Source organism: Aulonocara sp. 'chitande type north' Nkhata Bay, linkage group LG2, assembly GCF_057382095.1.
Source record: "Aulonocara sp. 'chitande type north' Nkhata Bay isolate Kocher_YH1m ecotype deep benthic linkage group LG2, A_spYH_male_GT1.1, whole genome shotgun sequence".
Taxonomy (NCBI): Eukaryota; Metazoa; Chordata; class Actinopteri; order Cichliformes; family Cichlidae; genus Aulonocara; species Aulonocara sp. 'chitande type north' Nkhata Bay.
Genome location: NC_141345.1, coordinates 5,105,001 through 5,131,973, shown reverse-complemented (window position 1 = coordinate 5,131,973; position 26,973 = coordinate 5,105,001). Strand labels below are relative to the sequence as shown.

The 26,973-nt window shown below is 40.5% G+C and overlaps 4 protein-coding genes and 1 long non-coding RNA gene across 8 annotated transcripts in view; 3 read left to right on the top strand and 2 right to left on the bottom strand.

Annotated features, from left to right (window-relative positions):
• Positions 1 to 6,298: 6,298 nt before the first annotated feature.
• On the bottom strand, positions 6,299 to 8,015 carry LOC147337327 (uncharacterized). The gene has a single exon (XM_086262276.1). The coding sequence runs from the start codon at positions 8,013 to 8,015 to the stop codon at positions 6,498 to 6,500; it is 1,518 nt and encodes a 505-aa protein (XP_086118402.1). The 3' UTR covers positions 6,299 to 6,497.
• Positions 8,016 to 19,780: 11,765 nt separating this feature from the next.
• ubxn1 (UBX domain protein 1) overlaps positions 19,781 to 26,973 on the top strand; it is a 14,443-nt gene continuing 7,250 nt past the window's right edge. Inside the window, exons 1-2 of one of the 4 annotated variants that reach the window (XM_086303825.1) lie at positions 19,781 to 19,956; positions 26,827 to 26,891. In XM_086303825.1, the coding sequence (XP_086159951.1) occupies positions 26,833 to 26,891 (59 nt within the window). In that variant the 5' untranslated portion in view covers positions 19,781 to 19,956; positions 26,827 to 26,832. The other 3 variants (XM_086303843.1, XM_086303816.1, XM_086303833.1) reach the window with 3 other exon arrangements.
• Positions 19,956 to 23,354, top strand: LOC147337326 (uncharacterized). Its single transcript, XM_086303857.1, has 4 exons — positions 19,956 to 20,821; positions 21,245 to 21,385; positions 21,607 to 21,688; positions 22,221 to 23,354. The coding sequence occupies exons 1-4, from the start codon at positions 20,774 to 20,776 to the stop codon at positions 22,334 to 22,336; spliced, it is 387 nt and encodes a 128-aa protein (XP_086159983.1). The 5' UTR covers positions 19,956 to 20,773; the 3' UTR covers positions 22,337 to 23,354.
• On the bottom strand, positions 22,530 to 24,882 carry LOC147337325 (uncharacterized). The gene is made up of 2 exons (XR_015130746.1): positions 23,917 to 24,882; positions 22,530 to 23,124 (listed from the first exon to the last, which is right to left on the bottom strand). It is a non-coding gene; the product is annotated as an uncharacterized LOC147337325 (long non-coding RNA).
• Positions 24,155 to 25,271, top strand: LOC147337324 (uncharacterized). Its single transcript, XM_086303870.1, has 3 exons — positions 24,155 to 24,432; positions 24,513 to 24,630; positions 24,762 to 25,271. The coding sequence occupies exons 1-3, from the start codon at positions 24,325 to 24,327 to the stop codon at positions 24,920 to 24,922; spliced, it is 387 nt and encodes a 128-aa protein (XP_086159996.1). The 5' UTR covers positions 24,155 to 24,324; the 3' UTR covers positions 24,923 to 25,271.

The following is a 26,973-nucleotide window of genomic DNA, read 5'->3' as shown; positions in this document are numbered from 1 at the left end:
GTTACCATTTTACATTGTGTTAAATGGTAACATTCTGTTTACAATGTTACCATTTTACATTATGTTAAATGGTAACATTCTGTTTACAATGTTACCATTTCACATTGTGTTAAATGGTAACATTCTGTTTACAATGTTACCATTTAACATTATGTTAAATGGTAACATTCTGTTTACAATGTTACCATTTCACATTGTGTTAAATGGTAACATTCTGTTTACAATGTTACCATTTACATTGTGTTAAATGGTAACATTCTGTTTACAATGTTACCATTTACATTATGTTAAATGGTAACATTATGTTTACGATGTTACCATTTTACATTATGTTAAATTGTCAGTAGGCCTGGTACCGGAACCGGTACTGGACCCCCTTTTACTTTCAGCCATCAGAAGAGGGTACACTGTGGTCATAACAATACTCAGACTGTAGCATTTAAAGGTCCCAAAGTGTACCAGGAAAATATCCCCCGCACGATTACACCAGCAGCCTGAATTGTGAATGTGAGGGAGGATGGATCCATGCTTTCATGTTGTTCACTCCAGGCTGATATAAAAATGATATAACTAATACTACTTCTACTAATAATGACAATAACAACAAAATAATAATAATAATGTCAAAAATACCAGTAATAATAATAACAATAACAACATAAACAACAACATTACTACTAATAATAATAAAGATAAACAATGATAATAATAATAATAAAACTGATCATAACAGTAACAATATCAATCATAACAACAACAGTACTAACGACAATAATAACAATAACAATGAAGGTGTTGCTGCAGATCTGAGTCCCAACTCTGCTGCCTTTCTAGTGCGGCAAAGAAAGTAAGAAATAGAAAAAGAAAAACACAAATAAACTGAGTGTGAGGGTTTTTCTACAAGTTACACTGAATATTTGCACAGACATGCTGACTGTTTGCTGGGAGACGTCACCTGTCTTTTATAGAATAGCAGGTAAGCTGTTCTCTGCCGCTGCTCACACACAGACTCACACGTGGTCTGGCAGACCAACTCGTCATCGTACGTGAGCCGGCTGTCTGTGACGTCGTCTCTTCCGCTCATCTGGTGAACGCCGTCACAGACGTAATGTCCTGAGAGGAGAAGGCGCACTTATTAACGTCTCATAAACTTTCAAAGCTGACCTGCATTCAGCACATGTGTCTGAAAGCACCCACTCACCGCTGTAAGCTGAGGAGCCCAAACGACTGATCACACTGACCAACAAATAGCGAGCAGTTTACTGGGAGAGGGTAGCGGCACCACCCGTTAGCTTAGAAATGGGCTCCATCCATACTTGAAATGAACGGTGTGCCTTTTCCCTTACCTCTTCAGTAAAGGCTGTGTCCTGGCTGATCACCAGCTGCTGTGTCAGAACAATGGGGCTGTTCTTCTTCTCCACGGTGAACGATGGAGTGAACGTAAACCACTTCAGCTGGAGGATCAGCACACTGAAAGAGATGAGACAAAGAGGAGAGGCTCAAAGGAAGACGCAAGGAGGACATGACATGAACAAAACTGACACCGACTGAACTGTGGTGGTTTGAGGCCTTTGGGGACCGATTTGAGGTTACTCACTTTGGCAGGTTCAAGAACAACAGCTCCTCTTTGATCTTCTTAGCTCCGCACTGGCATTCGTAGTCCAACAGGCCGCCCTGCAGCAGGGAGCAGGAGGAACAGGTGCATTAGAGTTAAACTCTTTTACAGATGAATTCACATATTCGTGGGAGCAAGCCTGTTCACAGAATAGAGTCTAAACGAGCTCTTACTTTCAGACTCCAGCCCCGCCCTTCAGCAGCTCCGCAGCATCCTGCTGGCTGGCACAACCTTGCCATTGGCTGCTGCCAGGGACTCAACAGGTTAGAGCAAAAATATAAATATTATATCTGAGTTCTTATGTGGACCCGCCTTCCAGACACAACGTCACCTTCCATCAATGTCCACAGGTTAGCGGCCCTCGCTCTGTTGGTCCTCCAAAGTGACGAAGACGCCTTCTGGTGTCTGGTGGCAGTCGTGGAAGCCATCATGCCTCAGGACTACTACACCAAGAATCTGGTTGGCCTCTCAGGTCAGCAGACACACTCACCTGCTTGCCTGCTGTGATCTGTTTTAGTGATCAGTGAGGCTGATCTCTGTGAGTCTTTGTGCTCAGGCGGACCAGCGCGTGCTGAAGGACTTCATGGCGGAGAAGCTTCCTCGCCTGGCATCTCACTTTGAGGATCACAACATTGACGTCTCTCTGGTCACCTTCAACTGGTTCCTGGTGGTTTTTGTGGAGAGTCTGCCCAGCGACATCCTGATGCCTCTGTGGGACGCCTTCCTGTATGAGGGTACCAAGGTACCATACACCCGAACACACCATGACAGAAATGCAGACAACACTTGAATGCACCACAGTAGTGTCCATGGAAACAAAAATGATTTTGTTTTCACCTTTAGATGTCTTTATTTACATTTTAGGAGTAATAAGACATTGTTTACTAAGCATGGGGAACTGTCATGTGACATGAAATAGGAGTGGGAAAGCAGATCATTCTAGTAACGACCTCACAGTCTACCACAAGCAGCGTAAATCCAGACGATGAGCGGGACAATGCCTTTGGGCTTGTTTCTGCAATGTGACAAATGCAGCACAGCTTTTACATCGTTTGTCTCAGGAAATAAAATCACAGTTCAGACACAGAAATATATACCACACAGGGATAAATGCTGACAACAGCTTCAGCCACGTAGATCCAACCCAAAAGTTTAATTTAAACTTAAAGCTCAACTACCAAGTAAGTTAAGTCCAGTTGTTGCTCATTCACTGTTACCTTGAACGTGTCATGCTATCACCACTCTGTGTAACAGATATTTCCTATATAAGCAAATATGTTTTACACTATTTACCTACTGAAATGAAATCGTAACTCCAGAAAAATGTTTAACTGTTTATTTCTGGAATAATAATAATGCATTTCTTGCATTTCTCATGGCTTCTAATGGGGGCCTTTCTTAAAATTACTGGTCCCAGTAACAAAGACGCTTGTCGACTCAGAAATCGAGGGAAAACCAACAACACACCCGGCAGAACATTATGTTATTTACACGGGTGCACATAAGTGGTCCGCAGGTGCGCATTCGCTGTCAAAATAAAAGACGCGCACCAGATAAGAAGTTGCAACACGCGTTTGCGTCCATATAAAAGGCACTGTTTTTGTCCGCTAGAGTGGGATTTTCACGGCACATTGTGCACCACATCTCTGTGCGTTCATCATTTGTTTGAAGCCAGCTCACCTCCTGCAACCACTTTTCCGAGAACACGCGCTTCTTTTGTGGTTCGGACTCCTTCTGACATTTCTTTGGAGGTGGAGGAACACCAAAGTAATTGCTTAAAGGAGCTTCTTCGACATCTTTAAGCATTCTAAACAAATGTCTGTCCTCCTCCAGAAAATCTTATGTACGCAAACACGCGTTGCAACTTCTTATCTTGTGCGCGTTTTTTATTTTGACAGCGAATGCGCACCTGCGGACCACTTATGTGCACCCCTGGTTATTTAGCTTGTCATATTGCAGCCACAGAAATTCTTTTGTCCATGAAACCATAAAGCTGCACTTTCTTTTTGTTCTTTTCCGTTTTGTGGTAAGCTTTTCTTTGGCTGTCACTTCTTCACCCTGACCTGTCTTATTTGGCTGAGCTAAAATATATATCCTGCTGCTTTTACACACGCACTCACGTTGTCAGCGATTCTCTGCGCGATCAACCTCTCACATGTTTAAGCTTGCTGCGGGAGAGTTCACTTGTCATGTTTGCATAGTAAGCTAACGATTGATAAGACGATGTCAGAGGAATTGGTGCGCAAATTATCGTCACTCACCAATCAGTACTGTCGCTCTCTATACGCAGTTCGCGCGATTGCAAAGTGAAGCAAAAAACAAGCGCAAATTCAAACGTGATTTCAATATGTGACATATTGACAGTGGCTCACCGATGCCAATGACATAATTACCCAACTACATTTCCGAAAGAATGCAAAAGCATTGACATATATCCTATGATAGCCCGACGGGCAGGGAAGAGATAGATTTTGGTAGCCCGACTGGAAAAATCGCTAGCCCCGGGACGTCGGGCTAGCGATTTTGCGAGCCCTGCTCTAGGAACAACAAGTAGGCCTGCAGAGCGAGAGCGAAGTGCTCTAATAGGGTGATATGGTACTACAAGGTCATTAAGATAAGATGGGGCCTGATTATTTAAGACCTTGTATGTGAGGAGCAGGATTTTGAATTCAATTCTGGATTTAACAGGAAGCCAATGAAGGGAAGCCAAAACAGGAGAAATCTGCTCTCTCTTTCTAGTCCCTGTCAGTACTCTTGCTGCAGCCTTTTGGATTAGCTGAAGGCTTTTCAGCTAGTTTTTTGGACATCCTGATAATAATGAATTACAGTAGTCCAGCCTGGAAGTAATAAATGCATGAACTAGTTTTTCAGCATCACTCTGAGACAGATATTTCTAATTTTAGAGATGTTGCGCAAATGGAAGAACGCAGTCTTACATATTTGTTTAATATGTGCGTTGAAGGACATATCCTGGTCAAAAATGACTCCAAGGTTCCTCACCGCGTTACTGGAGGCCAAGGTAACGCCATCCAGAGTAAGAATCTGGTTAGATACCATATTTCTAAGATTTTCAGGGCCGAGTACAATAACCTCAGTTTTATCTGAATTAAGAAGCAGAAAGTTAGCGGCCATCCAGGTCTTTATGTCTTTAAGACATTCCTGCAGTTTAACTAATTGGTGTGTGTTATCTGGCTTCATGGACAGATAGAGCTGGGTGTCATCTGCATAGCAGTGAAAATGTATGCTATGTCTTCTAACGATACTGCCTAGGGGAAGCATGTATAATGTAAACAGAATTGGTCCTAGCACTGAACCCTGTGGAACTCCATAATTAACCTCAGTGTGTGAAGAGGACTCTCCATTTACATGTACAAATTGGAGTCTATTAGATAGATATGATTCAAACCACTGCAGCACAGTACCTGTAATACCTACAGCATGTTCTAATCGCTCTAATAGGATATTATGGTCGACAGTATGGAATGCTGCACTGAGGTCTAGCAGGACAAGCACAGAGATGAGTCCACTGTCAGAGGCCATAAGAAGATCATTTGTAACCTTCACTAAAGCTGTTTCTGTGCTGTGATGAGCTCTGAAACCTGACTGAAACTCTTCAAATAAGCCATTCCTCTGCAGATGATCTGTTAGCTGTTTGACAACTACTCTTTCAAGGATTTTTGATATGAAAGGAAGGTTGGAGATTGGCCTATAATTAGCTAAGACTGCTGGGTCATAAACAGATTATTTTGATTTTGTGCAAAAATTATGATTACTTCTCTGTCAGTGCGCCCCAGGGTGTCTGTGGCTACAATGTAGCTTGCCATCACCAGTGTGTGAATGTGTGGATGACTGGATGTGTAAAGCGCTTTGGGGTCCTTAGGGACTAGTAAAGCGCTATATAAATACAGGCCATTTACCATTTACCATTTACTTCACATTTTAATATTTTTAATGATAACATTATTAGGTTTTTAATGTCCCTTACTGCAGAATAAAGGTTTCTTATGAAAGTTTTGTTTTGTTTTGTTTTTATCTTTAGCTCCATTCTAAGAAAATGACCAGTTTCAAGTGTCCTCAGTGTAGGACACATACAGGATGTCATGCTGAAATGTAAAGCACTTACAATAGAAGACAAACAACAAACTATTCCAGCCTAATTGATGACATTTATGGCATTTGCTTTCTGTGCTGACTGATATGCTGCTCAGTGCTTTGCTGCCTGCTTTTAAATCAGATGTCACTCTGAACATAAACACAAGCTACATGTGATGTCTCTGATGTGTATCTGTTTCTACCCGTGCTGATGCTAGCATGACTAAAGCTAGCCAAGCAGCAGTAAATATGTGAAGTAAGGCAGAAGGATATACTCATCAAACAAACAGGATCATAAGAATATAAAACCACGAGCACTACAAATGTAACAGAAATACGTTGACATAAAATGGCATGTTATTTGAAATCTACACGAAACAATGACACAACTACTTTTTTTCAATTTTTTCAATTTATTTATTTTTTACCAATTGTCCAAATTAGTCTGTGATTGGCCTGAGTGTGACAGAAATCATATTTATATACAACTAAATATGACTCAGCAAACATGTTTTAAATGGATGATTCCTCACTTGATGACGAATGATCCATTTCCATATTTGCTGAGTCTTAAATTTGATGTCAGTGAACTTACCAGTGGTTGGTGTAAAAAAAAAAAAAGCCCCCAAATCCCCTATGAGCAAGCACTTTGCGACAGTGGAGAGGAAAAACTCCCTCTTAATGGGAAGAAACCTCTGACAGAACCGGGCTCAGGAAGGGGTGGCCTTCTGTCTCGACCGAGAGGGGTTCAAATGTTCACTGACAATTTAGTTGTATATAAATATGATTTTTAGGACTTGATGTTGACACCAATTATGTGAAATTGGGGACGCACACAGTTCCGCTTCTTCTTGTTCTTCTTCTTCTTACTTGGCGGAATCTCTGGCAGGCTCTTAACTTCATTCTCGAGTTCAGCCACCTTGACATTGAGCATTTTCTGTTTGTCTCGTAGACTTTGCAAAGATCCCTGTACAGAAAATGCAGCTGACTCTTCTTTTTCGATCTTCTGTTGTTCTGTGGTGTCTTTTTCTTTCTGAGGCTCCTGCAGAGACATTGCAGTGGATGGCAGTGAGTCCTCTTTTTCCATCTTCTCCTGTTCTCCAGTCTCGTTTTCTTTCAGAGGCTCACATTTATGCATTTCATTTGCAGCAGTGGAATTTTGTTCTTTGTGCTGCTGTGGGATTTTAAGTGAGCAATCTTTGGCCTCTTTCAGCTCTCGCTCAGGAGATTCTCTCTTCAAATCATGAAGGGCCTTGTTGGGGCAGAGCTGGGATTTCAGGTCACTGATTTCCAGGTTGAGTGTCTCCTGCTCCTGCCTATGTTTAACAGCCTGCTCTTCAAGCTGATTTTGAGCTGCTAGGAGCTGTTTCTGGAGCATCTCAATCTGCTCCTGCTGAATCCTACATTTGAGCTCAAATTCAGCCTCCTTAGAGGACTTCAGTCCTACAGAGTCAGTGTGTGAAGCCTCTGTGGTTGGAGTGGCAGACTCCACACACTGCTCTGTGGTAGGGTGGCTGATTTGGTCCTGCAGGGTAGCAATCACCTCATCCAATATGACAATAGCTTCATTGTCATTTGTGAGAGTGTCTGTCTCACTGATGTCATTGGGCTTATTACTAGAAGCCTCTTCCAGCTGCTCTATGAGGTCTTTAATTGTTTCCTCATAATTTCGCTTGTTCTCGTGAATTTCTTCACGAAGTTTGTTCACCTCAAGCTGGTGATAAGAGGCCCTCTTGTTTGCACCTACCATTTTACAGTAAAGGTTGTTCTGATGGTATTGGGAGGCTTCCAGTTGGTGTCTGAGAGCAGCAATCTCGTGCCAGGGATTAAACGGGGGTCTAAATGTGGGATTGGGTTGATATTGCCAAGTCCCTCCGTTAGGCACAGGGTTTGGTCTGCTGTGGTTCTTCCTATTTCCCTCTCTCTCCATGTCCTCCTTTGCATTTGAAATGGGGAGGGATTCAGCCTTTTCTTTTTCAGGAGTGGCTTCAGTGTTTTTTTGCACTTCTTCATTTTTCGGGTTTGCTCCATAACCCGTGGTGTTTTGAGCTTCAAGAAGAGCCCGGGCATATGCCCGAGTAATTGGTCTTCTTGGTTCTTCAGCCACTCTTTTCTGTTTTTGCTTTTGTTGTTTCTTTGGTTTCACAACCGTTTCCTTTGGTGGTTGTGCCACAGGAGACTTTTCAGTATTTGGTTGTGCAGCTTTTTTTGCTTCTGCCATTGTAGATGCGTCAGCGTTTGCGTCTGCGTTTCTCTGCGTCTGCCTTGTCTTTGTTTTAACAACCAGGTTGTTTTGTGTTTCTGCCATCCGAGATCCACTGAAGTTGGTTGAATGTCTCCCCTATTTATAGGTTTTTCAGTAGAATGTGCACAGTGACATCACAGGCTGTTCCTGTGATGCGCTGTTCCTTTGAAGTGCCATGATTAGAACAATTCAAAATAAAATGCCCACAAACCTAATGTAAAGGAAAGGCTTTTATTTTGTAGCACATACTGAATTAACACTATAAAAGCTACTCTACAGGAATTGCAGTAAAAAATAAAACTAAAGCAAAATATGTTTTTTAAATGGTTGTTAAAAAAACTAACCAAAGTAGAAGACAACTGTTTAGTGGAAAGTATTCGACATTCTAGAGATTCTCAGGCATAATAACTTCTTTCATAATTTAAACAAGGACAGGTAGAAAACGTTCATATTTAGTGAAAGATATTTATTAACATTATCCAATGAGAGTTACTGAATGTCTGTAGGCAGTGAGATCTTGGTGGTTGCCGAGGCGACAGAATGTCATCTATGTTTTGTTTTAAATTCAGTTTCAATGCTGAAGCTAAGAAACAACAGACTGCAGAGGAAGACTTTAATAGAGGTTTACTAACTCTTACTATCATATACATTGTGGAAAAATCTGTCTTTATTTAGCATAATATATTTGTTATAAGCACTAAATATGTTTGATGATTAACTGACGATGAACACTAACGTACCAAGCTGAAAATTCTGCTCACCAGTCAGCAGCTTATATTCTCAAAAAACGGATAAATCTGCGATCCATGCAACTCTAACCAGCCAACAAAAACATGTGTTCATAATACAAAACAAGTTTACTTTGTGAAATGTTAATATTATCTGGCAACTGAGGAACCAAGTGGCTTATTGGAAATCGATCAGAGCTGTAATGAGTAAAGGGCCCAACTGCACCACAACTGAAAGAGTAATTTTATGACTCACCTCCTCAAAGTTTCCAATTAATTGTGTGGCGTGAGTGTCCTGTTATGAAATGCGTGTCTGTGCTGCAGGTGATCTTCAGATACACTCTGGCTCTGTTCAAATACAAAGAGGACGACATCCTGAAGATTCACGACAGCGTGGAGATCTACCAGTACCTACGCTTCTTCATGTTGGATTGTAGTGTTATTTTATGCCATGTTATACCCCGAATTAAAGATTGTGAATTATTATGTAGATTAGTTTGCATTATTCTCCTGAATTAGAAGAAGCTGATAACTATTGCATTAGTTAAACTGATTTGCATTACATTAAACTGCTGGCTTGTTGTGAATGAAGGATATTGCTGTATGATGCATTATACTGCTGAGTTATAAGAAATACTGTACACAGAGAGTTATTGTCTTATTTGTCTGATTAGAAGAGAACAGAATATGCTGGAGTTTTCTGCCCCATCGCAGCAGGAGCAGATAAGCAGGGAGCCAAGGTCGTAGCTTAGGCGCTGTGTGAGAGAAGGCATGTAAATGTTTTGGCTTTTTATGATAAGGTGGAGGCACCAGGGGCTATAAAAGTTTGAGCAATGCTCCACCATTTTGAGATCTGAGACTGTCTGCATACAGTGTCCATCTCCCACGTGTGTGATCATTAAATCATCGTTTGACTCAACCCGACCGGACCAGTGTTGTTATTGTGGTGTTTCTCTTGTTTCCATCCCCAATTTTGAACTCGTAACATTCACAAAGACCGTCTCCAATGCCAGGTACGCACTCGCCTCCACCCGCCTTAATCTACGAGCTGTTACACTCTCAGAAGTGTAGCGGATGTAGCTGTTGAATCTTTGAGCTTCAAACCCTTTTTACTGAAATTTTGTGAGAAGTTTAAATTTCCCTGATCACAGTAACAACGATTTAAAGATTTTTAAGTATCTGCAGCTCTCGGATACATGTGGTCCAGTCAGTCCAGTATTTCCTGCTCAAACTGCAGTACCTGAAGTATCAAGCAGCATAAAACAGAAACACTCAAGCTGATCAGTTTCCAGTTCCTCTGTGTTGGTGATCGAGTCCTTTCCACCTGCGTGTGTCCATGCAGGAAGCTGACCAGCATCGCCTTCAACGACATGAACCCATTCCCCAGCCGGCTGCTGAGGAACCGGCGAGTGCTCCACCTGGAGCGCCTGCAGGCGGAGCTGCGTGGGCTGGAGGAGCAGCACAAGGAGTTCATCACCGAGAGCGTCGTACGGAAAGACAAAGAGCTCGACGTCATGGTGAGCGAGGACGACGAGGACCTCTGATCACACGGGACGCTTCAGCTGCTCACTTCGAGACGACGATGAGTTTTCCATGAGTTCAAGAGAATTTTACTAAACCGGCTGTTAACTGGTTTCCTTCACACCAAACACAGGATTGTGTCAGGTTCACCATCTCTACTAACACTACAAGGAAACAGACGCATACAGATTTAACTGCATCACATCTCTGAAACAAGCTTGCAGTAAACAAATGTGTACTGTGTTCACGTGTGTAATAAGTCAGGCTGCAGAAATGTGCAGATGTATTTCAGTGAATTCATTTGGATTAATATGTGATAGCTTATTTATTTCATTGCATCTTTTGCTTTATACCTAAAAATGCGTGACATTTCTAAATGTAGTCACATCCCTATGAAACATGGTTGATTATCACCTGTAGTCACAGCTGGTGATAAAGTAATTAAAATGTCCAGCTATTCAAAAATAGGGCATTCTGCACAATGAGTACTTTTTGGTACTTGAAGTATATTTTGATGCTGATGCTTCAGGGCATTGTGCTGCATTGTCGACGCTCTCTGGGCTTCCGGTTAGAACGACCTCACAGTGTTTTATTTTGATCTGGTTTAAAGTGCATTGTGCAGAAATGACAGCATGATAGTCACATGATAAAACTGACTTTTCTTTTTTTTTTTTAATTTTACTGGGTGTGCATCTTGTTCAAATGTCTTTTTCAGCATTTGTACATAAATATTCTGTATATAAATATTTGATTTTCATTTATTTTACAGAGTCCTTTATTTTGTTTCACAAATATGACATTCATGTCAAATGACATCTGCAGACTTTATAATGACCAGCAGGGGGCAGTGTATTGCAGTCTATGAGAACATTTACTGAGACCTGTTTCATGCACTAGTTTCATGTCTCATTGAATCCAACATGATGTTGATTTTGTAAATTAAGGTCACATCTTCATCACATCTAATTTCAAAACACTGATCAATTTTTAAAAAAAAATGAATTCCATACCAATTGCAGGAATAAAATAGGAATAAATAACAAACGAGAAATACATACAAAACAAGAGAAAGGCACACATGAGAGAACAGGTCACATGACAGCACAGCATTATCTACCCACAATTTGAACTAAATAACAGATAGCACAGGCAATGAAAACAAACGGAAATCAGAATAAATTTAAAAACTTTTATTGATGGTAACTTGAAGTGCTGAATTAGCCCTGTTGTCAGTTCAAATCACTTCAATCTATAGCGCACTTTAAGGTCTTTAGACCTTGAAAAGGAATACACTGCAAGGTAAGCTTGCAGCATCTTACTTTAAGGTCAACTGTGAAACTTTGTGGAAAGCCTGAGACAAGTTGATGAGTCAGTGAAGCGCACTTCCTTCTGATGACGGCTATACTGAGGTGAGTTTTTAAGCATATCCTGAACTTTATTCATTATTAGACTTCTGACACCTGGCAAATAAACTCTCACGCGATATGAGAACATAACAGCAAAAAGCCAGTAGCTGGTACATGAATGGATAAAAATTGGATCCCTCTTAGATTGAATTGGTTGCCCTCTTATATTACGTTGTTTTGAACCTAACCGCATCCACTGAATTAATGCAGTTTTCAGGACAGTAAAAACAGAGAACTCTGATATACACAATTTCTGATTGCTGATAGTGTTTCTTAATGCAAAATGGGCTTCCATTTAAAATGCAATTGCTTTATGTTCGATCTTTAGCGAAGAAGGGTCATTTTTGATTCTGTGGACAAGGGATGCAAATGGAATGTGAAGGCAACAGGTAGTAGGGTGAATTAGGGTTTCGTGTGGTCTTCAGTGCATGAATTTTATTGCCACTTTATTTCAACTTTTTATTAATGTACTCAAAAGAAAAACAAGAACCACAAAGGAGATTCTTGTGATTCTTGTTTGTGCTATCTGTTTGTGAAAGAAAGCACATTTTACCACATCATACTGTGTTTGCTGCCATTTATTTTACTCGTCCTGCCTGAGTGTCTGGGCTGCGTTTGTCTGTGCACCTTTGTTCTGGCCTTCTGCTGATGGGTTTCACATGCTGGGCTTTCCCTCTTGGTCCACACCCAGCAGCCTGCTGCTGACCACACACAGCCTACAAACTGATCCATCCATGCATCCATCCATGCATGCATGGCCTGGTTATTGTTGAGTTATCACCTCCAGCTCCTTGCTCATAACCAGGTAGATACTGGGCTGGGCCTGATCTCTGAGCTCAATAACAATGACAAAAATGCCAAACACTTTACTCTTCATGGTAAAAAATGTTTATAATACAGTAAAAACTGGATGTAGCCAAAATCAGTGTTTTATATACAGTGTAAGTGAACAACATTGCTACACTGCTGGTGTTTGATTGATAGAGGCTTTCTTTATAAGAACTATGATATCATTTCTTTTGCTGATTAACAGTTTTTATATAATTTTTATATCATATATAGCTTTCAAGAAGCCAAAGATCATTGGACGAAAAGACTACAGACCTGTGGCTCTGACATCTGGTCAGGAAGTCTTTTGAGCGCCTGGTTCTCTCCTATCTTAAGACCCTCACGGCCCCCCTCCTGGACCCCCTGCAGTTTGCATACAGAGCCAACAGGTCTGTAGACGATGCCATCAACATGGCCCTACACTTTGTCCTGCAGAATCTATGCTGGGATCCTGTTTGTGGACTTCAGCTCTACCTTCAACACCATCCTTTCAGACCTTCTTCAAGGATTGCTTTCCCAGATGAATGTGCCTGATCCCATCTGCCGGTGGATCACTGACTTCCTGACGGACAGGAAGCAACCAGTGAGGCTGGGGAAGAATGTCTTGGACTCCCGGACCATCAGCACGAGCTCCCCTCAGGGCTGTGTTCTTTCTTCTATGCCCTTCTCCCTGTACACCAACTGCTGCACCTCCAACCACCAGTCTGTCAAATTAATTAAGCTTGCAGATGACACCACCATTATTGGACTCCTCTCAGACGGGGATAAGTCTGCCTACAGGATGGAGGCTGAACATCTGGTGTCCTGATGCAGCCGCAACAACCAGATGCTGAATAAGTGTTATTTTCATTTACCACTGGCCCAAGTACATTTTTATTGGCTTGTGAACAAAGCTGTAGTTTTTGTATTTTTAAATATTAACGCAATTTAATTGAGACATTATTTATATTATTTCACTTTCAATGTGAAAAATGCTGGAAAAACGTTGAAAATAATGGTCACCCCTGTTCGCTGCAATGTAAAATAGTACAACTGCTGTCAGCCTTCATTAAGTTGCATCATTTAAACATTTGCATATTTTTATTCAACTTCTGCAGGATGCTTTGATGAAAGACTCCCTTTTCCCAAGTAGAGGCTTTACTAGAGGTCACAGGAACAGCGCTGCTGTTTTGGATGCGGAAAAATGTTGTCTTTCACTCTACCTGAGCTCAGTGTTTCAGTAAGGGCTCCGCCTCATTGTAGCTGACGCTGAAATGTTTGTGTGGGTTGCCATGACAACACCAGAAGTGCATCTGAGATCGTGTCCAAATTCATGGGCTGCATCCTCCTGAGGACTCGGTGTTCTGACAAAACGTCTTACTTTGGCAAAACGTCCTACCGTAAGTAGTTCATGCGTTCTCGGCGGCTCTAGTGACCCTCGAACTCTCGGCTAGCTATCGAGGTGGTGGATAACATACGTCTCCCCCACAAGAGCACGAACCTACAACTTTTCTACTACTGGTTTTACAAGGCGTACACGGTAAAAACATTATGCTGTTATTTGTTAAGCACTTGTGCACCTGGTGAAAAGAAATAAGTGGCTGAGATGGATGTCATATGTGCTATTGATATTATTTTACTCGTTTCTAGTTTTCACGGTGCTCCATGATTGTGAGAGGAATAAAAAAGAATTGTGGACATCAGTACGAAGCATGGATTCTTTTGACCAGAGTAGATACACTGGTCCCTTGAATATACTAATCTTTTTGAGGTGGGTGACTGTTCCTGTGTATTTACAGAAACAATGGTTGTGATAACCTCAGCTGTTTCAGAGGGTGACTGTTCGTTGCTTTGCGCACTTTTAAATCTGTATACAATGGTTTGTTCCCTTTTTGTGTTCTGAGGTTTAAACAAAGATGTACTAGATGTATTATACCGGTCCCTCGAATCTACAAATCTTTTAGATGTGGATGACTGTTCATTTTCATCTGTGTTTACAGAAACACTGGGTGTTGGAACCTCAGTAGTTTCTTTTTGGCTGACAGACTCTGGAGCTGTACAAGAGGAATAAAGAGCTGCAATGCTTTTGTGAACCTGACCTGGGAAGGGAGAGAAATATATTTTTGTTTTGTTTTTGTTTGTCTTCTTGTTTTATTTGATTCCTTGTGGGATTTGGATCCAACAAGTAAAGTATGCATATTATGCACACACACAAACACACATGCAGCTATTACCATTTCTTGTATTCTTGAATAAAGACATTGATCTGACACATTTAAAATGCAGCCAATTGTTTTTATTGTTATATTATTAAGAAAAAAGAAAAGGTGGGGGTGGGGGGATGTAAAGAAGAGCTTAAAGGAAAGGGCTAGAGGAGAGAAAACCCCAACAATTAGCAGGGCATTTTTTTACTTGGACAAATTGTTAATAAAGTTTCCATATCTGTAACAATGATGACAGTATAATTGTTTATAAACAATTATATTGACAATTATATGTGTCCAGTATGTTGGCTCATTTTCTTTTACTTTTTGCATTTGAAAATAAAAGTTGGACTGATTTTGACACCATTACAAGAAGTGTTGTTAATGATTCTTTTTGAATTAAAATCAGGTTACCGCAAATTGTTTTTTAATTTAATTTCATTTGAAATGTTTGTCAGTGGGTAAACAATTCGTAATGCAAAGTCAGAAACATCGAGTTATTCTTGTACTGCATGCTTGCAATAAATAAGTTGTCCTAACAGTCAGTCAAAGGAGCTTGGAAAGAAAAGCGTCTGGACTTCTTTGAGTTGAAGTGACTGATATATATATTTTTTGTCTGTTTGTTTTGTTGGTTTTTGTTTTTTGCCCTTTATCACCATTCCTCTTCCCTGCTGTTTTTCTTTCCCTCTTTCTTTCTCCCCTTTCTTTCCCCCAGTCATGTCTGTCCTATGTGTAGCAAGTGAAAATAAAATAAACAATAAAAACAAAGGTGAATCAAATAGACCAATACGGCAAGGCCGGGATGGTCCATTTGGTAAAGTAAATCCGTTAGTTATATTTAACATAATGTTAAATGGCAACATTCTGTTTACAATGTTACCATTTCACATTATGTTAAATGGTAACATTCTGTTTACAATGTTACCATTTTACATTGTGTTAAATGGTAACATTCTGTTTACAATGTTACCATTTTACATTGTGTTAAATGGTAACATTCTGTTTACAATGTTACCATTTTACATTATGTTAAATGGTAACATTCTGTTTACAATGTTACCATTTACATTATGTTAAATTGTAACATTATGTTTACGATGTTACCATTTTACATTATGTTAAATTGTCAGTAGGCCTGGTACCGGAACCGGTACTGGACCCCCTTTTACTTTCAGCCATCAGAAGAGGGTACACTGTGGTCATAACAATACTCAGACTGTAGCATTTAAAGGTCCCAAAGTGTACCAGGAAAATATCCCCCGCACGATTACACCAGCAGCCTGAATTGTGAATGTGAGGGAGGATGGATCCATGCTTTCATGTTGTTCACTCCAGGCTGATATAAAAATGATATAACTAATACTACTTCTACTAATAATGACAATAACAACAAAATAATAATAATAATGTCAAAAATACCAGTAATAATAATAACAATAACAACATAAACAACAACATTACTACTAATAATAATAAAGATAAACAAATGTATTAAAAAATTAATAATGATAATAATAATAATAAAACTGATCATAACAGTAACAATATCAATCATAACAACAAGAGTACTAACAACAATAATAACAATAACAATGAAGGTGTTGCTGCAGATCTGAGTCCCGACTCTGCTGCCTTTCTAGTGCGGCAAAGAAAGTAAGAAATAGAAAAAGAAAAACACAAATAAACTGAGTGTGAGGGTTTTTCTACAAGTTACACTGAATATTTGCACAGACATGCTGACTGTTTGCTGGGAGACGTCACCTGTCTTTTATAGAATAGCAGGTAAGCTGTTCTCTGCCGCTGCTCACACACAGACTCACACGTGGTCTGGCAGACCAACTCGTCATCGTACGTGAGCCGGCTGTCTGTGACGTCGTCTCTTCCGCTCATCTGGTGAACGCCGTCACAGACGTAATGTCCTGAGAGGAGAAGGCGCACTTATTAACGTCTCATAAACTTTCAAAGCTGACCTGCATTCAGCACATGTGTCTGAAAGCACCCACTCACCGCTGTAAGCTGAGGAGCCCAAACGACTGATCACGCTGACCAACAAATAGCGAGCAGTTTACTGGGAGAGGGCAGCGGCACCACCCGTTAGCTTAGAAATGGGCTCCATCCATACTTGAAATGAACGGTGTGCCTTTTCCCTTACCTCTTCAGTAAAGGCTGTGTCCTGGCTGATCACCAGCTGCTGTGTCAGAACAATGGGGCTGTTCTTCTTCTCCACGGTGAACGATGGAGTGAACGTAAACCACTTCAGCTGGAGGATCAGCACACTGAAAGAGATGAGACAAAGAGGAGAGGCTCAAAGGAAGACGCAAGGAGGACATGACATGAACAAAACTGACACCGACTGAACTGTGGTGGTTTGAGGCCTTTGGGGACCGATTTGAGGTTACTCACTTTGGCAGGTTCAAGAACAACAGCTCCTCTTTGATCTTCTTAGCTCCACACTGGCATTCGTAGTCCAACAGGCCGCCCTGCAGCAGGGAGCAGGAGGAACAGGTGCATTAGAGTTAAACTCTTTTACAGATGAATTCACATATTCGTGGGAGCAAGCCTGTTCACAGAATAGAGTCTAAACGAGCTCTTACTTTCAGACTCCAGCCCCGCCCTTCAGCAGCTCCGCAGCATCCTGCTGGCTGGCACAACCTTGCCATTGGCTGCTGCCAGGGACTCAACAGGTTAGAACAAAAATATAAATATTATATCTGAGTTCTTATGTGGACCCGCCTTCCAGACACAACGTCACCTTCCATGAATGTCCACAGGTTAGCGGCCCTCGCTCTGCTGGTCCTCCAAAGTAAGAAAAAATGAGAAAAAATAAGGAGCAGACCAAGCAAAAGAGGGTATTTAAAGAGACAGTGCTCTTAAGGTGCATTTTTGGCGAGTTTTATTATCTAAATGTCATTGTGTCACTTTCTTATGAGGCTTCAGTGAACTGAAAAAGCTTCTGGGATGAGAAGCGAAACGTCTTCAAAAAAGTTAAAGAAGTCCGGTTGCTTTTTTCCCCCAAGCTCCTTAGAGTTCTCTGAAAATGGTCAGGTAGAAGGACTGGACTGAAAATGAGCAAAAAAGCAGCCAAAGCCCAAGGAAGTTGAAAGATTGGAAACTATTGCTGAGGTCATGTCAGTGTAAAAAGTTACCTACAAGTCTGGCACCTTGGAAGCAAAACATAAAGAAATAAGGTGTAAGGCCAAATGTTTGGTCCTGCAGCCAACCGGACCATGAAAGTTTGCTGATTTCCACCTTGTGCCTTTCATGTTGATCAGCTTAGTAGTTTGCCAGCTTTCTAGCTGTTAAAGACTTTTGGCGAGAGGTTATTCATATTTGAACTCTAATTGAACCCCTCTTTTTTACTGTTTTTTTGTTTGTTTGTTTTTGGGGGTTTTTGTTGTCTTAGATGGCCTGACTCAGCAGGTGGGGGCAGTTTCTGAATTTACCTTCGTTCAAACAGTGCAGAAATGGTTTCGCTATGCTCCAGACCGGATGGGTGGTGCAGGACGCCCGATATCCAGCCCCGTCATGGAGTAAACTAAAAACAGTAAATAATACATTTAACAAACAAGCAAGCTCTAAATTTAAGCGGAGAGACTGCAGACATAGCCGCACCATTCCAGGGATTTTTGGTTAGCATGAGGGGTCTAGCCAGGACCCTTACTGGATACTGGGTGGGAATCGAACGTGCGACTCCAAAGATATGTAGTATTACCACTACACTATCCAGCTGCGCTACACTATCCAACAAAAAAAGTTTTTAGAAAATTTGATAAAGTCTGATGCTTAATATTGTAGGGATATTAATCTCCCTATGATATTAATACGGATTAATAACACAGAGAAGTCATACTTCTGTTATGACAGAATTAATTGGGTAAATTATATTTACAATTGTAACATTGTAAACTTAATGTTACGATTTTACATCATGTTGCAATTTAACATAATGTGAAATTGTAACATTGTAAACATAATGTTACAATTTTACAATTGTAACATCCATCCATCCATCTTCATCCGCTTTATCCGAGGCCGGGTCGCGGGGGCAGCAGCCTAAGCAAAGAGGCCCAGACCTCCCTCTCCCCAGCCACCTCCTCCAGCTTATCCGGGGGAACACCAAGGCGTTCCCAGGCCAGCCGAGAGATATAATCTCTCCAGCGTGTCCTGGGTCTGCCCCGGGGCCTCCTCCCGGTGGGACATGCCTGGAACACCTCACCCAGGAGGCGCCCAGGGGGCATCCTTGTCAGATGCCCGAACCACCTCAGCTGGCTCCTTTCGATGTGGAGCAGCAGCTGCTCTACTCTGAGCCCCTCCCGGACGGCCGAACTTCTCACCCTATCTCTAAGGGAGAGGCCAGCCACCCTTCGGAGGAAGTTCATTTCTGCCGCTTGTATACGCGATCTCGTTCTTTCGGTCACTACCCACAGCTCGTGGCCATAGGTGAGGGTAGGGATTGTAACATTGTAAACATAATGTTACAATTTTATATGATGTTAAACTGTAACATAAAGTAAAATTGTAACATTATGTTTACAATGTTACAATTTTACATTATGTTACAGTTTAACATAAAGTACAATTGTAACATTATGTTTACAATGTTACAATTTGTAAATTGTAACATTGTAAACATAATGTTACAATTGTACTTTATGTTAAACTGTAACATAATGTAAAATTGTAACATTATGTTTACAATGTTACAATTTTACATTATGTTAAATTGTAACATAATGCTTAACAGATAATGGTTATCCTCTTTTTATATCATACATCATTGTCTCTGTAGGAGGGTCTGGAGCACCCCCTGCTGAGCCGCTGGGCTCAGTACCTTGCAGGCAGGTCCGACGATGACTTCATCATCTCACCTGAGCTCAAAATTCTGGTGCGTGAAGGCGTCCCTCGGGAGTATCGGCAGAGTGTGGCGCTGTTTGGTCCGAGCCAGAACTTTGACAAGCCAAGAGTGCCACATGCAACGCTATCAGCAGGTACAGCTGTAGAGAGAGAGAGTGTGTTGAAATAAGAAGAGAAAATTCTCTCAATTATGGAGACAGTCAAATGGTTTATTTATGTTTGATGTGTGCTTTACATTTGTGTGGCTGTTAATAAAGTTAGCGCGCTCTAGGGGGCGTATGCGTTCATCAAAAAATGGCCGAAGGCTAATGTGTGATTATTCCTCCCAAAATGTTGTTGATGAAGTTAGCTATGCACGTTAGATTTTACCGCGCATTTTCATACCTCTGCCAACAGGTTATGGGCCCAGGAAGCTAAGAAGTTTTCCAAAAGAGTCCATGTCGTTTTGCCACCGAGAGAAACGCCGCGACGTACTGCGCACTCGGTGAGGATTAGCATACCATGCTAGCGCCATGAGCCGCTGAGTCAAATAGCCGTTGGGCTCTATGGAACTCCAAAGTGTTCAAAATTAAATAAATAAATAGGTCAAGATGAAATAAATAACTATGTGAATAAATAAGACACAGATATGTAATGTGAGAATGATATTGTGAAATAATGGAACACATTTTGAAAACAATGCTCATTATTGTGAAACATATTACATTCTGCTATATAAATTTTCTTATTATTGTGAAATATTATTTCATGGTCATTATTTTTCACAATAACAGAGATTATTCCTGAGGCATTTTATTTATTTCCAGCCGTTTTTAGTCCAAAATGACCTTTTTTCAAAGTCAGTCTTTATTTCAAAATCCCGTTTTTCCCGATGGTCTATTTATTTCATAATGCGACTTTTCAGCAGAATGACTTTGTCTGTCAATCAAGAGAGTCAGGGCGGAGCCAGTTGTGTGATTGGTTGCTCCTTTACTCAGACGTAAGTAATAGCACATGAATTGTCGATTTAGGTTTAATGGTGCAATGCATCTCCTATGCAGCTGGCGGCAGTATGCAGCTCAAAATAAACTTAAGGCACCGACAAATGCAAAACACTGGGCGCGAATAACGTTACAGGTGTATCAATTCTTGTGAAGGGCATGGCTGCAGGAAACAAGTCCGTTTCTGAGTTACTCAGAGAACTTGCTAACCGCTTAGATTGAACGTCTTCACCTCAGTCTGCGTATTGCAGCAGTGTACTGGAGATGAAGTGGTCCCTGGTCCAAGTTCTCATCACAACCGCACAGTGTTAACGTTAGCAAATGCTAACGCTATCACAGCTAGCTCCACTCCACGAAACGCTGTTCAGGGTAAGTAACGATATGTTATTATTGCTTGGTTAGTCTGTCTGTCTGGCAAAAATGAGCTTTTTAATCAGTTTAGTCACAGATTTTTTTTAATACTGTTTTTTATCATAGCAAAGAATTCTATAAATTAGGTGAGAGAAAATAATTGTCTTCTGGGTTAATGTCTGTATTACTATTTACATTGTTGTAGGTAATAGTTATTCATGACTGTTTTAAAGTGGCTTATCTTCTGTGCTAATATGGAAGACAAGTAATCTATGTGAAAGAAAAGAAAGCAATTTTAGTTCAACGTAGTGATTTTGTAAGTGGGTATAATTTGAAAATGCTTTTACTAGTACAGTGGATGTTCTTTAAATATTTAACATTTAAAGTGTGTGTCACTTTACAGACTCCAACTTCAGTTTTGGTTTGGTCTCACCGTTGTAGGTCATAACACAAACAAGTCGTCAAGTCAAGCAGCTGAGGAAAGGGCTTAAGGAAACCATGGTATGGCCGCTTCTGACAGAAAGATCAGACATCATTCCTCTTTTCTTACCAAGGGAATCAGAGACTGCTCCCTGTTGTGAGGTAAGGTCAGGTCACATCTTTTAACATCTGAATAGTAAAGCTATTTGGTTAATTTATGAAGGATGAACATTAATTGTTGACACAAAACACCAATATACTGTTTTGTATGCGTGGGTTAGTTGAACAGCTGGGTTACATTTAATAAAAATACACCTAATGTTGCTGATGCTCTTAAGACTACAAGATAAGTAAAGCTATAAAATGACTGTGGCCTGCCACAGAAGATGAAGATGAGGAAGAAGAGGAATGCTCTCGAGGATAAATGCAGAGTGGCAGGTTACCTTCGGTCCTTCATTGAAAATGGTAGGTCTGCTGCGATAGGTATTTTGCCATTGGTTTTCTCTGATTACACTTTGGTAAATTACATACAGTCCAGTGATCTTGGGTCATTAACAAAGTACACTATAGTAGAGCTGGGCGATATGAGATTTTTTCATATCACGATATTTATTTTTATTTATTTTTTTATAAAAAGGACAAGAGCGGTGAGGTCTATCGCAATAGTTTAATTTTTCTATTGAGAAAGTTATTTCGCAATACATATCGTTATCGTTCTATCGCCCAGCTCTACGCTATAGTATAATTTTGTTTTGTTATTTGCTCCATGCAATACATAAGAGTGGTGGCATTATCAGTTGCACTAGAATTGTATGTAGACTACTTTTAGCTTTGTTAACATAAAAATATCTATAAAAGCTACAACAGCAATTTGAGTGGGGCAAAAATGTCTGGTGCCCTGTATGTAAGTGGTCATCTTTTATGGTATTTCTCCATAAAAGATTCAAAATAATGAATATAGGATGTCATTATAGTTTAAAACAATCTTCTGTTGCAGCATCTTGTGCACAACAAAAAGCCCTCATCAAGTTTTGGACAGGATGGGAAGTCTTGCCGAGAAATGACTGTGGAAGTGGTCAACAGCAATCTTCCAAAGTCTTCCACCGGTTTTGAAGTACTACGTCTTCCTGCACACTACTGTACCTATGAGTCATTTCTAATGGACATTCAGGTGTGTCTCAACTCTACTGACTCAGGTTTTGGTCTGGTTTACGATTGATTCCATAACCACATGGTAAAATTAGACCATTTCTTCTTTCTTGCATCACATTACTGTACTCGGTGTTCAAAGAAACGGACAATCTAGTGAGTTCTAGTTCTTTTTAATACACTTGACAGTGAAAAATACAGAGTACAGGTGTGCATTTATGGCTTTTTTAATATAAACTGATGAAGAGTTCAGATATCAAAATCAGTTGTTCACTGTACATTATAAATTACACAATATGTTTTGTTTATACTCGCTACTGATACAAAAAAAATTTCTAGAAAAAATTTGAATTAAGATGTTACACTACTCTACTGTGTTCATTGTATTAAATCTGCTCAGAGTTGACATGTACTGTATATCCAACCAAGAAATGAATATCATTAAAGTGACAGCTGTATAAAACAAATCCTGTTTTATAGCCACTCACTGTTTTGTTGAAAATGAAATTGGTTATGCTGTTTTGAGTCAGTATTAGCTACAAAGCTGTAGAAATTTTAAAAAAAAAATCCTCCTGACATAGAAACTGATTAAATGTAATAATGTCTTTCTACAAGTGATTTTGAAGTATTGGTAGCACAGCAGGGTCTTGTTCATTCAGTGCATCTGGGAGCTGAATCTCAGGAATGGTGATCTCATTTGATGGGCGGCGATTATGTTGTCCTGTCCAGTCCACACCATAATCCTCATCAACCTGAAAGAGCATGCACATGTTTTAAATCTAAACTGAAGAGGTGTTTCCTGCAGCTGTTCCTAGATGGACTTATTGAGTCTGCCAGGGCCTATGTGAGTTGCTTAGGCATTGGCTACCAACTAATTATTCATTCACCCATTCTAGGTCAGGATTGGTTCTCTTCAGGTATAACAAATTTAACTTTGTTTAAAGTATTGCCATCTATACCTGACAGGTGGGATAAAAAAGAATGGCTTGGGAGGCGCACAGCAAATCTCAAAGTTTTCCAATTAATGCTGAAAGAACCAAGGATGTAAATGTATTCTTGTTTTAGCTTTACCGAAGACACCAGAGAAAGTATGATATCTATAATGCTGCTGAAATAGACAAAACCATTTCAATAAACTCGCTATTTAACATCAACCTTGTTATGCGTTATCAGAGAACAATCAACTGCAAACAGCAATGAAACATTCAACTATGTACTATTTAAAGCACTAATGACCCTGTTGTCTAACAAGATGTGATAAGTAAGTAGACTGTGGAAAGCTGGTGGGTCTACTCTCTGTGTAAAAGGTTCCTACAGGCTCCACTGACCCCAGTCTCCGAGTTAACACACTAACAGCTAACACTGCTAAACGTGTCTCAACGCCGAGATGGCGCCGATAGCTTTAGCCGTAGCTGCCCCACTTTAGACAGTAACAAAAAAAAGTAAGCGATAATAATTCATTGTCAAACGTCATAATTAAGGTCAACACCTAAACAATGCTGTGTACAGAATCACACAGGTGCTCAATTACAGCATAAACTTACCTTAGACCATCCTCCGTCATTTTCCTCATAATTGTGCTCGGAGACACAGAAAATGTATCGGCAATTACCCCGACGGTTATCCCGGACAGCACTAAAGTCCTGAGTGCTGCACCGGGATTTCTAGACGTGGACGGTAGTGATGGGACGTTCTGTATCGAGGCTTCGGAGCGTGTGTCGAGTAATGGAGGGGGCGTTTCCGCGAAGCGCGTATCGAGGCTTGCTTCATTTATGGGAGGAGCTGAAAATGATGACGTCCGAAGCCTCGCTGCCCGGCTGTACCACGTGACTGGTTCATGAAGTGGTTCGAACTTTGCCGCGAGATATGACAGCGATATAAACCCCTCAGACTTCATTCAAAAATGTGGGTGTTTGATGGAGAGTTGCGGTTAGTGAGAGTTTGGAGACCGTATGGAGGTTTATGAGAGTGAGGAAAGTCAGGAGAGAATGGAGCCAGCTAAGAAGAGGAGGATGTCCTCCCCTGTGTGGGAACATTTTGATCTTATTCCTCCCAACAAGGTATTTCTACAGAAGATGTATTTTCATGATACTGATGGTGCAATACAATTTATGTTGAGCTGTCTTGACTTTTGTACAAGGTGAAGTGTTTGCTATGTGCCAGGGAGCTGGGATATAACAGCAACACCTCATCCATGCTTAGGCACTACAGAGCTTTGCATGAGAATAAGGGGGACACCGATCGTGGAGCAAGACCAGGTGAGCCATCAAATGCAATGATAATATAGGATGCAGTAATGTTACTAAATGATATAACAATATTATACAACTGTTATAAGTTACGTGTGTGATATTTATATTTGTGCTTTATCTTTATTGTCTTTCCTCAGGAGAACAATCTCAAATAGATGAAGACCTGGTCAGCATGGTGATTGAGGACTCCCAGCCATTTAGCATTGTGGAGGACAAAGGATTCAAAAGATTTGTTAAATCATTAAATCCTAGCTATGTTCTCCCCACTAAAAATGTCATAAAAGCAGTGAAAATTTAGTTTTTACAGAATAAAATGTGAACAGGCAGGACTGAGGCTCAAAGCCTCAGTGTGTAGCTGTCCATACCTCAACGTTACAAAAGCACAACCACTGTCCACACCCCAACCACACCTCACCTCACAGTAAATGATCATTTCCATTTCAAGCATTTCCAAATAATCATTTCCCATACTGCCACTATAAATATACACAGTATACTGCCATCACTACAATATACATGTTTTACACACTCCTTTTGTTGTTGACATTTACAGGCTGTGTGCAAAATGCCACACTCTTCAAATTCATGCCAGCTATTATTTTTACGTCCAGTAGGTGTCCTGCTAGAGCAAATGAAGCTTCATGAAGCTTCGCGTTGGGGTGAACCAATTGGATGAAAAGCTTCAGTGCTTCATGGGGCTTCATCTGCCCATCACTAGTGGACGGCCAACATTTGAAGACTGTTCTTCCTCGGCGTATTCCAAACGAACACGGTGCTGAATTGATCTTAAACCTTTGACAATGCTGTCATCGATGCGAACATCTTGAAGAGCAATTATCATCCCAAGCATTTCAGAAACATCTAAACGACTCAAAACAGTATCTACAGGTAAATGATCCCTCTCTATCTGATTTGCTTAAATGAGCAGAACTGGCTGAAGTTCACACCAGTCCGCCATCCTCCGTGACTTTTGACCTAGCACGCTGTTGCTAGCTGCAGTAGCCGTCCGCGGAGCCGGTATCCAGGAAAACTAGTCGATGGTAAACGATAAGCCAATAGGTGCAAAGGTCCAGCCCACTTACATTGATTGACAGACAAAGTCATTCTGCTGAAAAGTCGCATTATGAAATAAATAGACCATCGGGAAAAACGGGATTTTGAAATAAAGACTGACTTTGAAAAAAGGTCATTTTGGACTAAAAACGGCTGGAAATAAATAAAATGCCTCAGGAATAATCTCTGTTATTGTGAAAAATAATGACCATGAAATAATATTTCACAATAATAAGAAAATTTATATAGCAGAATGTAATATGTTTCACAATAATGAGCATTGTTTTCAAAATGTGTTCCATTATTTCACAATATCATTCTCACATTACATATCTGTGTCTTATTTATTCACATAGTGCAGTAGCTTACGTGTTACTGTTCATTATTTGCATGTTAGGGAGGCTTATTCATTCATTTGAAGTATAACTCAGTAGAAGCTCAAGGTGTATAAACGTGAAGATAGCGTCGTCAAAGTGTCCCCAGTAAGTGGAGGATCTGTATGTTGTTTGTTTTTTAAACAAATCTTAAGACTTCAAAAATCGTTCTTTCTAATAAGCGTGAATTTCGCGTTGTTCTTTTTGACTCGCGTGGGCTTCCTTACTGGTGAAGCGGTGTTGTCCGATGTGTGAGTAGCTAACTATCCCTACCTTCACTGGGTATATTAGCTCATATTTCCTCCGTACATAAATAAACTGGCACGTCAGTTTGCATTTAGCTCAAGTATACAAACTAACATTAACGGCACAAGTGATGAAGAGCTTATTGGAGTTCCTAATTGTTTCTAATCGTGCTAGCCAGCGAGGCTTCCCAGTTAGCTTTCGCAATTTGAACGTTAGCCACATTAAAGCTAATTTTAGCTCTCATCACGATGGTATTTATTATATCAAATAACTGCATATGTGTAGCGGGAATACATTTGTGTTTTGGTAAGCTGCTAGTAAAGGAATCGTTTATTTATATTCACGCAGTGTTATATTCGGACAATAGTGGTCAGTGTAGCTGCTTTAGTCGGCTAAAATAAAGTCATGAGCTCTTGCACTAACTTTAGTTTGGTTAGAAGTCCTTTGGGTTCTTTTCATCATCAAATGAAAGCATTGTACCAGTACGTTAGACGATGAACTCCTCGTTAACGTTCCTGTATTGTTTCAGGTCAAAATGGCAGAGCTAACAACACTCGAGAGTCTGCTGGAGATGGGGTTTGATCGAAACAGAGCGTGAGTGATCCCTGATGCACACATTTTTTATTGGTTTATTTGGATTTCAGGTTTGAAGCTGATTTCAAGGAAATTAAACTGT